General features: G+C 47.9%; 1 protein-coding gene across 1 annotated transcript in view; it reads left to right on the forward strand.

The window, feature by feature from the left end:
• CYB5A (cytochrome b5 type A) overlaps nt 1–13,162 on the forward strand; it is a 33,640-nt gene that overhangs the window by 12,511 nt on the left and 7,967 nt on the right. The window contains exon 2 of the mRNA XM_086372581.1: nt 11,849–11,977. Coding sequence (XP_086228707.1) covers nt 11,849–11,977 — 129 coding nt within the window. The remainder of the gene's footprint in view (nt 1–11,848; nt 11,978–13,162) is intronic.

Raw genomic sequence — 13,162 nt, forward strand, 5'->3', positions numbered from 1 at the left:
ACCATGAATGATTTTGCTTTCTTTTCATTTTTTCGAGGAGAGAAACTAATAGCATTATATTTGCAGCTCACAGCTGCATTGCTTATCTCTCCTCATCCTGCTGACCTTTAAGAATTGTTTCAGGCAGAAAGTGTTCTTTGTCCTTACGATATGTTGTTTCTGTGAACTCTTGTCATTGGTTCTGTGGCTCAGTAGGATCAAGTCAGTTAATTATTCCGCGGAAATCTCTTGAAAGGCAGGATGGAAAGAAGGGGTCTTTTGGGGTTTGGGGTTTGTTACTGGACTTGAGTTTGCAGGGTCTGGGTCCTGTGTGAGGTCTGTGCGAGGCTCTTTCTGGCAGCATTGACTGGTGTGGTGAATGCCTGTTACACGCCAGGCATTCTGCTGGTTATGTGATTTAATCTCTGAAGTTTAAGTGGGAGAGGCATTTTGCGATGGAGAAAAGGCAGCTCAGGAAGAGCTGGTACTTTCCTGGGTCGCTCTACCAAGACTTGGCAGGGCTGGACCTTGAATCCGGCTTCCTCTGCTTCCAGCCCAGGCGTCCTTCCATAGCATGTACTGCCTGCCTGGGCTTAGGGGCTGAGACAGCTGAAGACCAAACCACAGCCACAGTGCCAGGGCTTGTGGACGAACAGGGGACCGCGGGAGGGTCTGACTTAACGTTTTGACGAGGGACTTGGCAGTGTTACTTATAAAGTGATTGGGAGGTGACGTGCTTGAGTTCCTTTCTAATTGCCTGCACCCCGCCCCCCCCCCCAATCCAATAACAAAAACAAATGAGAAGGTTGTCACACAGGGTGTCTTTATTCAGAATCCAGTTACTTACAGTACCTGCAGTTCCTCCAAGTGCTGCTGTGTCTCTCTCTGGGCCTTTGTGTTCTCCGTTTTCTTTGCATGGACCATTCCCCACCCATTTCCCCTCGCACCAGAGAACCTTCCACTCCAGAGTGCAGAAGCCCCCCGCTTCTCGCCTCAGGTCTAGGAGCGCTCAGCCCTCCCTCCCTGTGTCCTGGCTCGGCACCTGGCGCTTACAGTGTTTAGCTCTCCCTGTCTGCACATCACTGCGGTGTGACTCCTTGAGGGGAGGGGCCGTGACTTACCCGCCTTGGAAAGGACGGAGCCTGGCATGGCGCTTGGCAGATATTTGAGTGAGCAGGCACGTCTCATAAGCCAGCCGGGTGAATGCAAAGATGGGTTTGTATTACATTTCATCTCTCATCTTCAGAGTGAAATGAGGAGAATTACTCCTTGGAAGAAAAGCTATGACCAGCCTAGACAGCATATTAAAAAGCAGAGACATTATTTTGCTAACAAAGGTCTGTCTAGTCAAGGCTATGGTTTTTCCAGTAGTCATGTATGGATGTGACAGTTGGACCATAAAGAAAGCTGAGCACTGAAGAATTGAAGCTTTTGAACTGTGGTGTTGGAGAAGACTTTTGAGAGTCCTTTGGACAGCAAGGAGATCCAACCAGTCCATCCTAAAGGAGATCAGTCCTGAATATTCATTGGAAGGACTGATGCTGAAGCGGAAACTCCAATACTTTGGCCACCTAATGTGAAGAGCTGACTCATTTGAAAAGCCCCTGATGCTGGGAAAGATTGAGGGCCGGAGGAGAAGGGGACGACAGAGGATGAGATGGTTGGATGGTATCACCGACTTGATGGACATGGGTTTGAGGCTTGGCGTGCTGCAGTTCATGGGGTTGCAAAGAGTCAGACATGACTGAGTGACTGAACTGAACTGACTGAATTCAAATGATGCCTGTGAGCCTCTGGCCTGGGGCTTTGCAGTGAGAAGCTGCACAGGCCCCAGTCCCCAGGGAGCAGAGCCGCACAGAGGTCTGAGGGTCCCACCGGCTTGAAGGCCATCACCCTCTGCCCTCTCAGAAAAACATCTAGAAATGATAGGGAACATTCAGCTATCTTGTTATTTTTTTTCTAAATCCTATATAAATTGATTGCACTCCAAATGATTGTTTTCATTTTTGGCTTAACTATTGAAGATAACGGATAATCTCTTTAAATAATTTTTTTTTTTTTTTTTTGCCTAGTCATTGTTTATAGATGGTCTGTTTGTGCCATCTTTTCTGGCAGTGTTAAGTGTTTGGATTGAAAGGTCTTGTTTAAAACTCCAGAACTGGTGGACTTTGGATCCACATAACATTACATTTACATGGAAAGGGTTTTGCTGCTGTTGTGTTTGTTTGTTCTCAGATAAGCGAGTCCTCAAAGGCAATGACTTTGACCCAACTGGTACTGCAGTGTGAGTCTACATACCTTGTGGGTTTTTTTTTTTACTGGGAAAACCTCATAGCCAGATGGAGCCCTGAGATAGAAGCAGGTCTGTCTTTGTAGCCTTCCTTAGTTGGTGAGGCTGAGGAAGGTGGGTTCCCTGATGGCTCAGTGGGTAAAGAACCCACCTGCCAATGCAGGAGACATAGGAGATATGGGTTCAATGCCTGGGTAAGGAAGGAAGGAAATGGTTACCCACTCCAGTATTCTTGCCTGGGAAATCCCATGGAGAGAGGAGCCTGATAGGCTACAGTGTGCTACAGCCTGTGGGCAAAGCACACACGACTGATCACATACTTGGAATAAGCCATGGAGTTCCGCAGCTTTAACCAGGCCACGTGTCTTCTTGGTGAGATTCTTGGAACTTTGGTTGTGAATGAAGCTGGTTGTGTAGTTTCTGTCAGTGTGGAGGTAACCCTGATAGCCTTGCTATCTCTCCTAAGAGAAGTAGTCCCACGAACACTTGAGCTCCACCTGCACTGAGCACTTTTTTCAGATCAAAACAAATTCTTACCAGTGGGAGTATTTGGAAAGAGGTAGGGTGCATGGGATCATGGCTGGTCTGGCTTTGTAAGTGAAGGGTGACATGCTGGTCATCTGGTTTAAGTGTGTGGGTTTTTCACAGCGGGTAATCAGTGGTGTTTACCTGGAAACACTGGAGTGGCACTGTTAATTAAAGGTGAAGTGAGACTCTAAAGTAGCGCGACATTGCAAATCAACTATATTTCAATTAAAAAAAAAATGAAGTGAGAATCTGAGCTTGTTTCTGTTCTGTTCAGTTCAGTCGCTCAGTCGTGTCCGACTCTTTGCGACCCCATGAATCGCAGCACGCCAGGCCTCCCTGTCCATCACCAACTCCCGGAGTTCACTCAGACTCACATCCATCGAGTCAGTGATGCCATCCAGCCATCTCATCCTCTGTCGTCCCCTTCTCCTCCTGCCCCCAATCCCTCCCAGCATCAGAGTCTTTTCCAATGAGTCAACTCTTCAAATCAGGTGGCCAAAGTACTGGAGTTTCAGCTTTAGCATCATTCCTTCCAAAGAAATCCCAGGGCTGATCTCCTTCAGAATGGACTGGTTGGATCTCCTTGCAGTCCAAGGGACTCTCAAGAGTCTTCTCCAACACCACAGTTCAAAAGCATCAATTCTTTGGCGCTCAGCTTTCTTCACAGTCCAACTCTCACATCCATACATGACCACTGGAAAAAACCATAGCCTTGACTAGACAGACCTTTGTTGGCAAAGTAATGTCTCTGCTTTTGAATATGCTATCTAGGTTGGTCATAACTTTCCTTCCAAGGAGTAAGCGTCTTTTAATTTCATGGCTGCAGTCACCATCTGCAGTGATTTTGGAGCCCCCAAAAATAAAGTCTGACACTGTTTCCACTGTTTCCCCATCTATTTGCCATGAAGTGATGGGACCAGATGCCATGATCTTAGTTTTCTGAATGTTGAGCTTTAAGCCAACTTTTTCACTCTCCACTTTCACTTTCATCAGGAGGCTTTTTAGTTCCTCTTCACTTTCTGCCATAAGGGTGGTGTCATCTGCATATATGAGGTTATTGATATTTCTCCCGGCAATCTTGACTCCAGCTTGTGTTTCTTCCAGTCCAGCGTTTCTCATGATGTACTCTGCATATAAGTTAAATAAGCAGGGTGATAATATACAGCCTTGACGTGCAAAAGACTATAAATAAGGCTTAATTCATCATGGATATTTGGAGCCCAGTGAAGAAAAGTTTACCAAGTTCATAGTATTTTCTTCCTTTTTGAGTTCATTCTTTAGAAATCAAGGGATGCCCCTTTTAGATCATTGAGTACTGTACAGACTCTGCCAGGTGACCAGGTAACGGGGAAGGGTGCCCTTTGCTTTCTGTTGGCCATCACGTGTCACATTAACATGTTGAGGGTTCCCTTGTCACCTGTCCTCCAACTGGAATGAGCTGTCGTTTCCTTGGTATTCATTTAACACTTTTTGTTTTCTGCCTTATTTGCATTCCTCTCATTTTTGTACATCTGGCAAACCCTTGACTTTGATACATCCTCAAATCCAAAAGTACAGTTACAACTATGTTATTAGGTAAAGTGTAACCGAAAAGCCTAAGAGACCACTTCCGACCTTTAGTGATTATAAATGGAAGGCTAAAGCCATAAAACATTTGTTAAATGAATACAAACCACAGTTCTGTATGAGATGACAGTTTTTATTGCACTGTCATCATACAGATAAGAGCTTCCTACTCTGACCCTGTTATGCCCAAGGTTGGTACAGTGGTCAAACAGGTCATTCTGGATCCTGAAACCTGCCACAGGGAAGAAGAGTGGTTTGGTCCGTGATCATCTTCAGTTTTGCAGTGGCCTCTCCTTGAACGAGTCTGTTGACAGAAGCTTTTTCTTGCAAGACAGTTTGGTTTGTGTTGAGCTCCTCCTCTATCCAGCGACCCTTCACTATAGGCCTCCCCACCTTGAAACCAGGTGCTGACATGGCTGTGGGCGCCCCTCATGCCATCGCTTCTTCTATCATCACCATGCAGAGGAGCACCCTTCTTGATGTACAGAGCTCATCATTCCTCTCTCTGTCTCTCATACACACACACGCACGATGAATAAGTGCTCATGTCTTTCACTGCAAATGAAATCCCTTTCAGTTTCCACCTAGGCTGTCCCTGTCTCTTGAAAAATATTTGCATTGTCCGCAGCTACACTTTCTGATATGATAGCTAATAGACAAAAAGTGGCTACTTAAGTCTGCACTTAGTCACTCAGTCATGTCCAACTCTTTGTGACCCCATGAGCTGTAGCCCACCAGGCACCTCTGTCCATGGGATTCTCCCGGCAAGAGTACTGGAGTGGGTTGCCATGCCCCCCTTCAGGGGCTCTTCCTAACCCAGGGATCGAACCCTGGTCTCCCACATTGCAGGCAGATTCTTTACTGGCTGAGGTATGAGGGAAGTTCCAAGAGAAGCCCAACTTAAGTTTAAATGAATTAAATACAATTTATGTTGTTTCTCAGCTCTATTTCAGTGGTTCAGTAGCCACTTGTGAGTAGTGGCTGCCGTATGGACAGTGTAGACCTAGAGTGTCCCCATCGCGGACAGCACAGACTGGAGTGCCCGCTGGAGCAGCCTTCGTGAACAGCTGCACTTTTGTGGGCTTGTGTCCATACAGCTATGACATCGGTGGGGTTGTTGACCTCGTAACTCCCAGCCACTTCTGAATTCACATCTGCTTGGAAACCGAATTTCTAATGTATGCCAACGAAACCACGCTCTGTTATGTTGTTTATTCGCTCAGTCGTGTCTCATTCTTTGCGACCCCATGGACTGAAGCTCGCCAGGCTGCTCTGTCCATGGGATTTTCCAGGCAAGAATACTGGAGTAGGTAGCAGTTCCCTTCTCCAGAGGATCTTCCCGGCCCAGGGATTGAACCCAGGTCTCCTGCACTGCAGACAGATTCTTTACCACTGAGCCACCAGGGAAGCCCTGCTCTACTGTACTTCTTGATTTTTTCTTCACCAAATGTGACTTTAAAAAGCCATCTGTCACTCACACGAAAACGGAGCTTTCATCACAGTTGTAAGAAAAGACGCGGCATCAGAAGTTGGTTGAGAATTAGCACGCTGCTCTGTGACGTGAACGAGGGGAGCTGGGGAAACACTGGCGGCAGCAGGGTGCCCGTTCACTCCCGCCTCTCAGGGAAAGTGGTTAGACTCCTGCTTCAGCAGTGATGCTTGCTACTGTGTGCGTAGGCCCCGTCGGGTTGCTCGGGTCACTCAGGAATAGTCAAAACTCTGAGGCTTTATCAGTGAAGGCCGAGGTCTTTCCTATGTTTTCTCCTTCAGCCTCAAATTCATTGTATGCTTTTTCAGAGTCCAATCATGTCGATTTTTCGTGCACTTTTGGGTGTCACACACAATGCTTTGCACATGGTAGTCATAAATATTTTGATTGAACGGACGAACCTATTGGCAGGGCAAGAATAGAGACACAAAGAGAGCAGACCTGTGGACACAGCGGGGGAAGGAGAGGGTCATGTGAGACACATGTGGCCGTGTGTGAACTAGACAGCTGGTGGGAAGCTGCCGTGTAACACGGGGGCTCAGCCACTGCTCTGGGATGATCTGGAGGGGTGGGATGGGACGGGGCGTGGACCGGAGCTTCGAGAGGGAGGGGACGACGTTGTTGTATGGCAGAGACCAGCACAGCATTGTAAAGCAATTATCCTCCAAATAAAAATTTTAAAAGTGAATTAAACAGCAAGTGAATATGAAATTATATGTTTTCTGAATGGTATGAACTATTGTATAGTTCAGAAAAAGGAAAGCTGTGTGAACGAGAATAGCTGCAATGGGAAAGTTGTGGTCACTTAACCAGTTGTATATACTAGTTCTAAGACCAGTGTGTAATCAGCTGTGCATATGCTTTCCTTCAAAATTACAAGTATTTCTGTGTATCTGCCAGGTGTCAGGCACTGAACTAGGTATGGGCAACAGTGATGAGTGAGCCAGACAAAAGCCTCCATCCTCCTGGATCCTGCAAGTGATTGATAAAATAGAGCATGAGGATTACGAAGTGCTGTGCAGGAAAATGCAGCCGGGGCTGGGGCCACGGTGTGGGGGGCACAGAGAGGCTGGGGGCACAGTGTCGGGGGACAGGGAGGGGCTGGGGCCACGGTGTGGGGACAGGGAGGGGCTGGGGCCACCGTGTAGGGACAGGGACGGGCTGGGGGCATGGTGTGGGGGGGACAGGGAAGAGCTGGGGGCCACAGTGTGGGGACAGGGAGGGGCTGGGGCCATGGTGTGGGGGGGACAGGGTGGGCCTGGGGCCACATGTAGAGAGGACAGGGAGGGGCTGGGGCCACCATGTGGGGACAGGGAGGAGCTGGGGCCACGTGTGGGGGGACAGGGAGGGGCTGGGGGCACAGTGTCAGGGGACAGGGAGGGGCTGGGGCCACCATGTGGGGACAGGGACAGGCTGGGGGCATGGTGTGGGGGGCCCAGGGAAGGGCTGGGGGCCACGGTGTGGGGACAGGGAGGGCCTGTGGCCACGGTGTGGGGGGACAGGGAGGGGCTGGGGGCGTGGTGTGGGGACAGGGAGGGGCTGGGGCCATGGTGTGGGGGGGCAGGGAGGGGCTGGGGCCATGGTGTTGGGGGGACAGGGTGGACTTCCTGGACGGGCAGCTTGGTGAAGGTCTGTGGAAGGCTGACGTGAGCAGAGATAAAGGAATCTCGTCAAGGTCTGGGAGACGAGCATTCCACAGGAGGCGGCTTTGAGTTTCTGAGACGGGGAACCGTCTTAGCAAGTCTGAGAGCCGGTCCTCAGGCCGTGTGGCTAGGACTCAGGTGCGTCCCTTGGAGGCTGTGGGAAGACGTGGCTGAGTGCAGTGGTGGCGGTGTCATCCTCAGGTTGTCACTAAGGTGTCTGTGTGGCTTTTCTACTTTACCCGTTACCTCTCCCGCTTCTACTCTGACCAGCTCCCCTGCACTTAGCTAACATCTGAGCATCCTCATGGCGTGAGGGTGTCAGGAGAGTGGACTGTGGGAAGAATCAAGACGCAGCAGCAGACCAGGCAGAGGACAGCTGTGGTCGTCTGTTCAGGAGGTGCTGGTGCTTTGGTCTGAGATGGTAGCGGTGGAAGTAGGGAGGGGAGGTTAGATTCTCAGTATGCTTTGAAGGTAGCCAACTGAATTTGCTGACGACGGGAATGAGAAGGAAAGAGGAATGAAGTTTGATTTCTAGTTTTTGGCTGCAGCAATCAAATAGAAGGACTTCCCAAGTGGCTTAATGATAAAGAACCCGCCTGCCAATGCAGGAGACCTGGGTTTGATCCCTGAGTCAGGAAGATCCCCTGGAGGAGGAAATGGCAACCCACTCCAATATTCTCACCTGGGAAATCCCATGGACAAAGGAGCCTGGCAGGCTACAATCCATGGGATCACACAGAGTCAGACACGACTGAGAAACTGAGCTCATACACACAACTGGATACATGGTGGCAGCGTTCACTGAGAATAAAGACTGAGGAGTGTGTCTGGGGACAAAGGGCAACATTAAGCTTGGGTTACGTTATGTTCAGGGTGCTCCCTAGATGTTGCGTGCACGGGCAAGAAGGCTGTTGCAGGTGGGAGGAGTCTGGACTCAGGAGCAGCCTGATGTACTACACGTACTGGAGAACAGGTATGATCACCAGGGGAACATATCCAGGTAGGATGGGAGAGTGCCAAGGACTGAGTGTTGGGGCTGAGACTCCAAGAAGGTCAGGAGTGGCCAGCAGAGTTCAAGGGGAACTGGGAGAGCCTGTTGTACTGGAAGCCACGTTAACAAAGCATTTCAAGGAGCAGAGATCCACTGCTGGCGTCCCCAGAAGCATTGATGCTGTGAGTGATAGGAAGCCGGTGGTGATCTCAGTGCCAGTAGCCACCATCCTGTTTATCCCACAAGAATTCACCACATCTTTGTGAAAGTGTCCTTAGGAACGGGTAAAGGTTGTGATGATTGATGTCTTCTGAATTATGGACTATGCCGGTCTTTCATCTTTTAAAGTCTATTTTGTATTTATTTCCCTGCAAATAACTCTTAAAGACAAAAAGGGTGCAAAAACCCAAAAGCTATTCTGGTTGTTTTATTGATATTCCCTGGTTTGTATCTGGAGATTCTCCTATGTTATCGGTGCATGGTGGTACCTGGTGACCTGATAATAAGTAGTGATTTCATAGAAGGAGATATGGAGTTATGGCTTCCCAGATGTGGACACAGTGAGTACGGGGCCAGGGGGAGGTGCTTCAGGAAACAGTCCACCCCCTAAACCTGGTCTCCTTTGCTCACTGTGGTGTCTGGCATACCTTGGTGTCTGGCACGTGGGGACACTCGGGATGTGTATGTGGAGTCGGTTAACTTTGTGCGCGTGTGCTCAGTCATGTCCAACTCTTTGTGACCCCACGGACTGTAGCGTGCCAGGCTCCTCTTGGGATTTCCAAGGCAAGAAAACTGAAGTGGGCTGTCATTTCCTTCTCCAGGGGATTGTCCCAACCCAGGGATTAAACCCATGTCTCTTACGTTGGCAGACAGATTCTTTACCACTGCACCACTTGAATTAACTTTTGTTTGTTCAGTCATGAAGTCGTGTCCAGCTCTTTGCAACGCCATGGACTGCAGCATGCCAGGCTTCCCTGTCCTTCACTATCTCCTAGGACTTGCTCAAACTCATGTCCATCGAGTCGGTGATGCCATCCAGCCATCTCATCCTCTCTCGTCCCCTTCTCCTCCTGCCTTCAATCTTTCCCAGCATCAGGATCTTTTCCAGTGAGTCAGCTCTTTGCATCATATGGCCAGAGGATTGGAGCTTCAGCTTCAACATCAGTCCTTCCAGTGAATATTCAGGGTTTATTTCCTTTAGGATGGACTGGTTTGATTTTCTTGCTGTCCAAGGGACTCTCAAGAGTCTTCTCCAGTACCACAGTTTGAAAGCATCAATTCTTCCCATATCCTTAACAGGACCCAAAAGTTAAGGAACTCATGAGTGAAGCCACCCACACGGAAGAAACAGTCTGTGAATTTGCATAATTTCTCATTTTGTGTCTCCCACATTGTTGCTTCTGTACCTCTCAGGCTGTGCCCAAGACTAAAAAGACTGAGGATTAACAAGCCGTGTTTGTTACTGTCACAACCTTGGAGTTGCATGAGGAAGCTTCAGGTTGGCTTTCAGACTGAGCTAGCTTTTACCTCCAGGGCAGCTTCCCACATCTGAGTGGATTCTAGTATCCCGTGTCCCAGTGGAAGACTTAAATAAGTGTGGAAATGCATACAAGATGTAATGTTATTAGTCATTTAAACAGTCATATTAAGAAAAGATAGTCAATGACATTGCAAAGTATTTAATAAAAATGCTGGATAATATTTATTGGTTATATTAACACATACAGTAACACACTTATTTTTCAAAAATTATATGAGATAAGTACACTATTTTCCCAAGTTCACATAGCAACGCTAGGCAGTACTGTCTCTGATTATAGTCTCCTTTAATCTAACAAAACTGTATGCCTTAGGTAATGATCATGATCTTCTTTTAAAAATTATTCATACATATATGTATATGTCTGGAGGAGGGCATGGCAACCCACTCCAGTATTCTTGCCTGGAGAATCCCATGGACAGAGGAGCCTGGCGGGCTACAGTCCATGGCGTTACACAGAGTTGGACACGACTGAATTGGCTTAGCACGCACGCGTGCACATGTGTGTGTGTATCCAGTCTTCTCTAGATGCTGAGATTATGGGTGATTTAGGTGATTTTTATTTTCTTTCTTGTGCTTTCCAGTGTTTCTATACTGTAGATGGATAGGTTTTACAAGTAGTAGAGAAAAAATTAAGTAAATTTCTGTAGCACTAGATATGTCTAAATGGTAGGAGTCCACCTTCTACAGCCTTTGTGCCTCTGCACCTTCTGTTAGTGGGAGAGATGAAGAACAGCCTGTAGTCAGTTAGGTAAGGGAGAACCCTCTTGTTCTATAACTGGGCACTTGTGGGTGATTGGCTCAGGGCAGGGTGGATTTGATCTAAGAAGGTTTTTCCCCCTGCAGAAGTGTTCAGGATGACGTGAGCAAGCACCTCCTCTTCTTTGTCTGAGAGCCCTCTTCCCCAACCCGAGAGTCCGTGTCTGTGACCAGCTGCCCCCGCTAGTCCTCGGTCCCTGCGTGGCGGCCGTCCTGGGTTGCACCAGTTAAAGCAGCTGGGCTGCTGAGATTCCCTAGGAGGCTCTGTCCGCCCTGCCCCCTGTAGAGCTGGGCTCTTTCTTCTCTGCCTCTGTTGTTCCCTGTCAGTCATATGTCCCCGTGGCACCACCTTGAGCAGGTCTCTCCTACACACGTTTGCATTGCTTTTTCTTCCTTCTAGAAAGTGAGTTTGTCCAGAGGCAGGGGATCTGCTTGACTGGACGTTGCTGTACTTGCCAGGCATACAGAGCACTTTTCAGAGATGAATTGTCTTGGATGTAGTAAGTCCATGATTAGGCAAAAGAAGTCAAACTTGAAGGTATATGAACAAGTTGAAAATAGATTGGCTAAATATTGAGAGTCTGCCTGCAATACAGGAGACCTGGGTTCGATTCCTGGGTTGGAAAGATACCCAGGAGTAGGAAATGGCAACCCACGCCAGTATTCTTGCCTGTAGAAAGCCATGGACAGAAGAACTCGGTGGGCTACAGTCCACGGGGTCACACAGAGTCAGACACAACTGAGAAACTAATACTTTCCCTTTTGAAGATTGAGAAGAGTTTTATGGCAAAGCAAAGAGGACATTCTCGAAGGATACAAATGTGTGCCTAATGCTTTGGTTGCCATGTGAATAACTTAGAAATGAACATCTTACTGTTGGAGGAAGTTTTTCTGTACTTACAAGTAGGAAACTGAATACAAAGGAATTGCTTCATTTAGGAACAAGTTACACTCCCACACTGTGGCTGCCAGAATAGCCTTTTTGGTTAAGTAAACCAGCCACTTCCTTTTAACTCATTTGCCTGGAGGAAAATATTCATTTTTCTCTCTCTTCTTCAAACAGCATCCTGGTGGGGAGGAAGTCTTAAGGGAACAAGCTGGAGGTGATGCCACTGAAAACTTTGAGGATGTTGGACACTCTACAGATGCTCGAGAATTGTCCAAAACATTCATCATTGGGGAGCTGCACCCGGTAAGTACATTTTGGGGGGGGGGGCGGCCTTGTTTCTCTTTAAGGCTATGGCTTGACCTTACTCAAACCTTTAGACTTGCATATTACAAAGTGTAACAAGGAATAAAGCAAAAAGCAATTCCTCCTGACTTCAGAACACCATTTCATCAAAAAGTAAACTGACCAGAAACTTCTTTGCACTCCCTGGTTGCATTTTTCATGAGCACTCAGAATCCTCTCATCCAGGGACATGTCCTGGTGACAGTGCATCCCAGACTCTGAAGTCCCCTGAGCAGCGGATTTTAGAAGGTGGGGTGCTGGCCCAGAGCAGTGTTATTTTTAATTTTTTTTTTTTTGGACCAAAATATCTTTCTTAAGAAGCTCGCTTCTTTTTTTCTTTCTTTGTATTTATTTTTAAAAAATTTTAATAAATAAAAGTTTTAAAAATAAAATAATGAAAAATTAAATTTTGAAAAATAAATATATAAAAAGAAACTCCTTTCTACTTTTGTTAGTTTGAGGATATTTTAATTCTAAAATGTGATTTAGAAATTTTTTAAAAGATCAGCTGTTAAATGAATAAACCCTGCCTCCTGTAAAACCCACACGCAGTCCTCATCCTTCTCACTCTACCTGAGACCTTTGAGAACATCTCCCTTGGTGCTAGTCCATGGACTGACTTTGGGGAAACAGAGGCTTATTTCAGCTTTTCTATAAACCCAGGGGTGTAATAGGAGTTGAGGCCCTTGTGGAGCATTTTGAACTGTGCACGTGTGGCTGCGCTCACCCATCAGCCAGCGTTGCCAGGAACTTTGGAGATGTGCAGACCTGGAGTGTGGAGCAGGCAGCCGGGGACCCTGCACCTCCGCGAGGGTGTGGATCTCCCCTCTGAGCTGGTGCCTGCCTGTCTCCTCCCCCATCTCTGGACATGGTACCAGTGGCCCACCTGAAGGGGTGGAGGGGCTGCTAGAAGTGGGCCCCAACGAGGAAATAACACAGCAAGAAGCCTCGACCCCAGGGAGCACACCGAGAAACCCTATGAAAAACACCCCGTGAGGATGTGTGTTGTGTCTGGTTGCTGCTTCTCGTAATGGCCGCTGTTGAAGGAGGGTTGAAGCAGGCTCTCTGGGGAGGGCCTGGAGCTGTCTTAGAGTGGTTTCCATTGAGTGGGGAGGTGGGCTTTTGGGTACTTTGAGAAAGGCATCT

This window comes from Bos grunniens, chromosome 24 (genome assembly GCF_055505025.1).
Source record: "Bos grunniens cultivar Pamir isolate PY7600 chromosome 24, Bosgru_T2T1.0, whole genome shotgun sequence".
Classification (NCBI taxonomy): domain Eukaryota; kingdom Metazoa; phylum Chordata; class Mammalia; order Artiodactyla; family Bovidae; genus Bos; species Bos grunniens.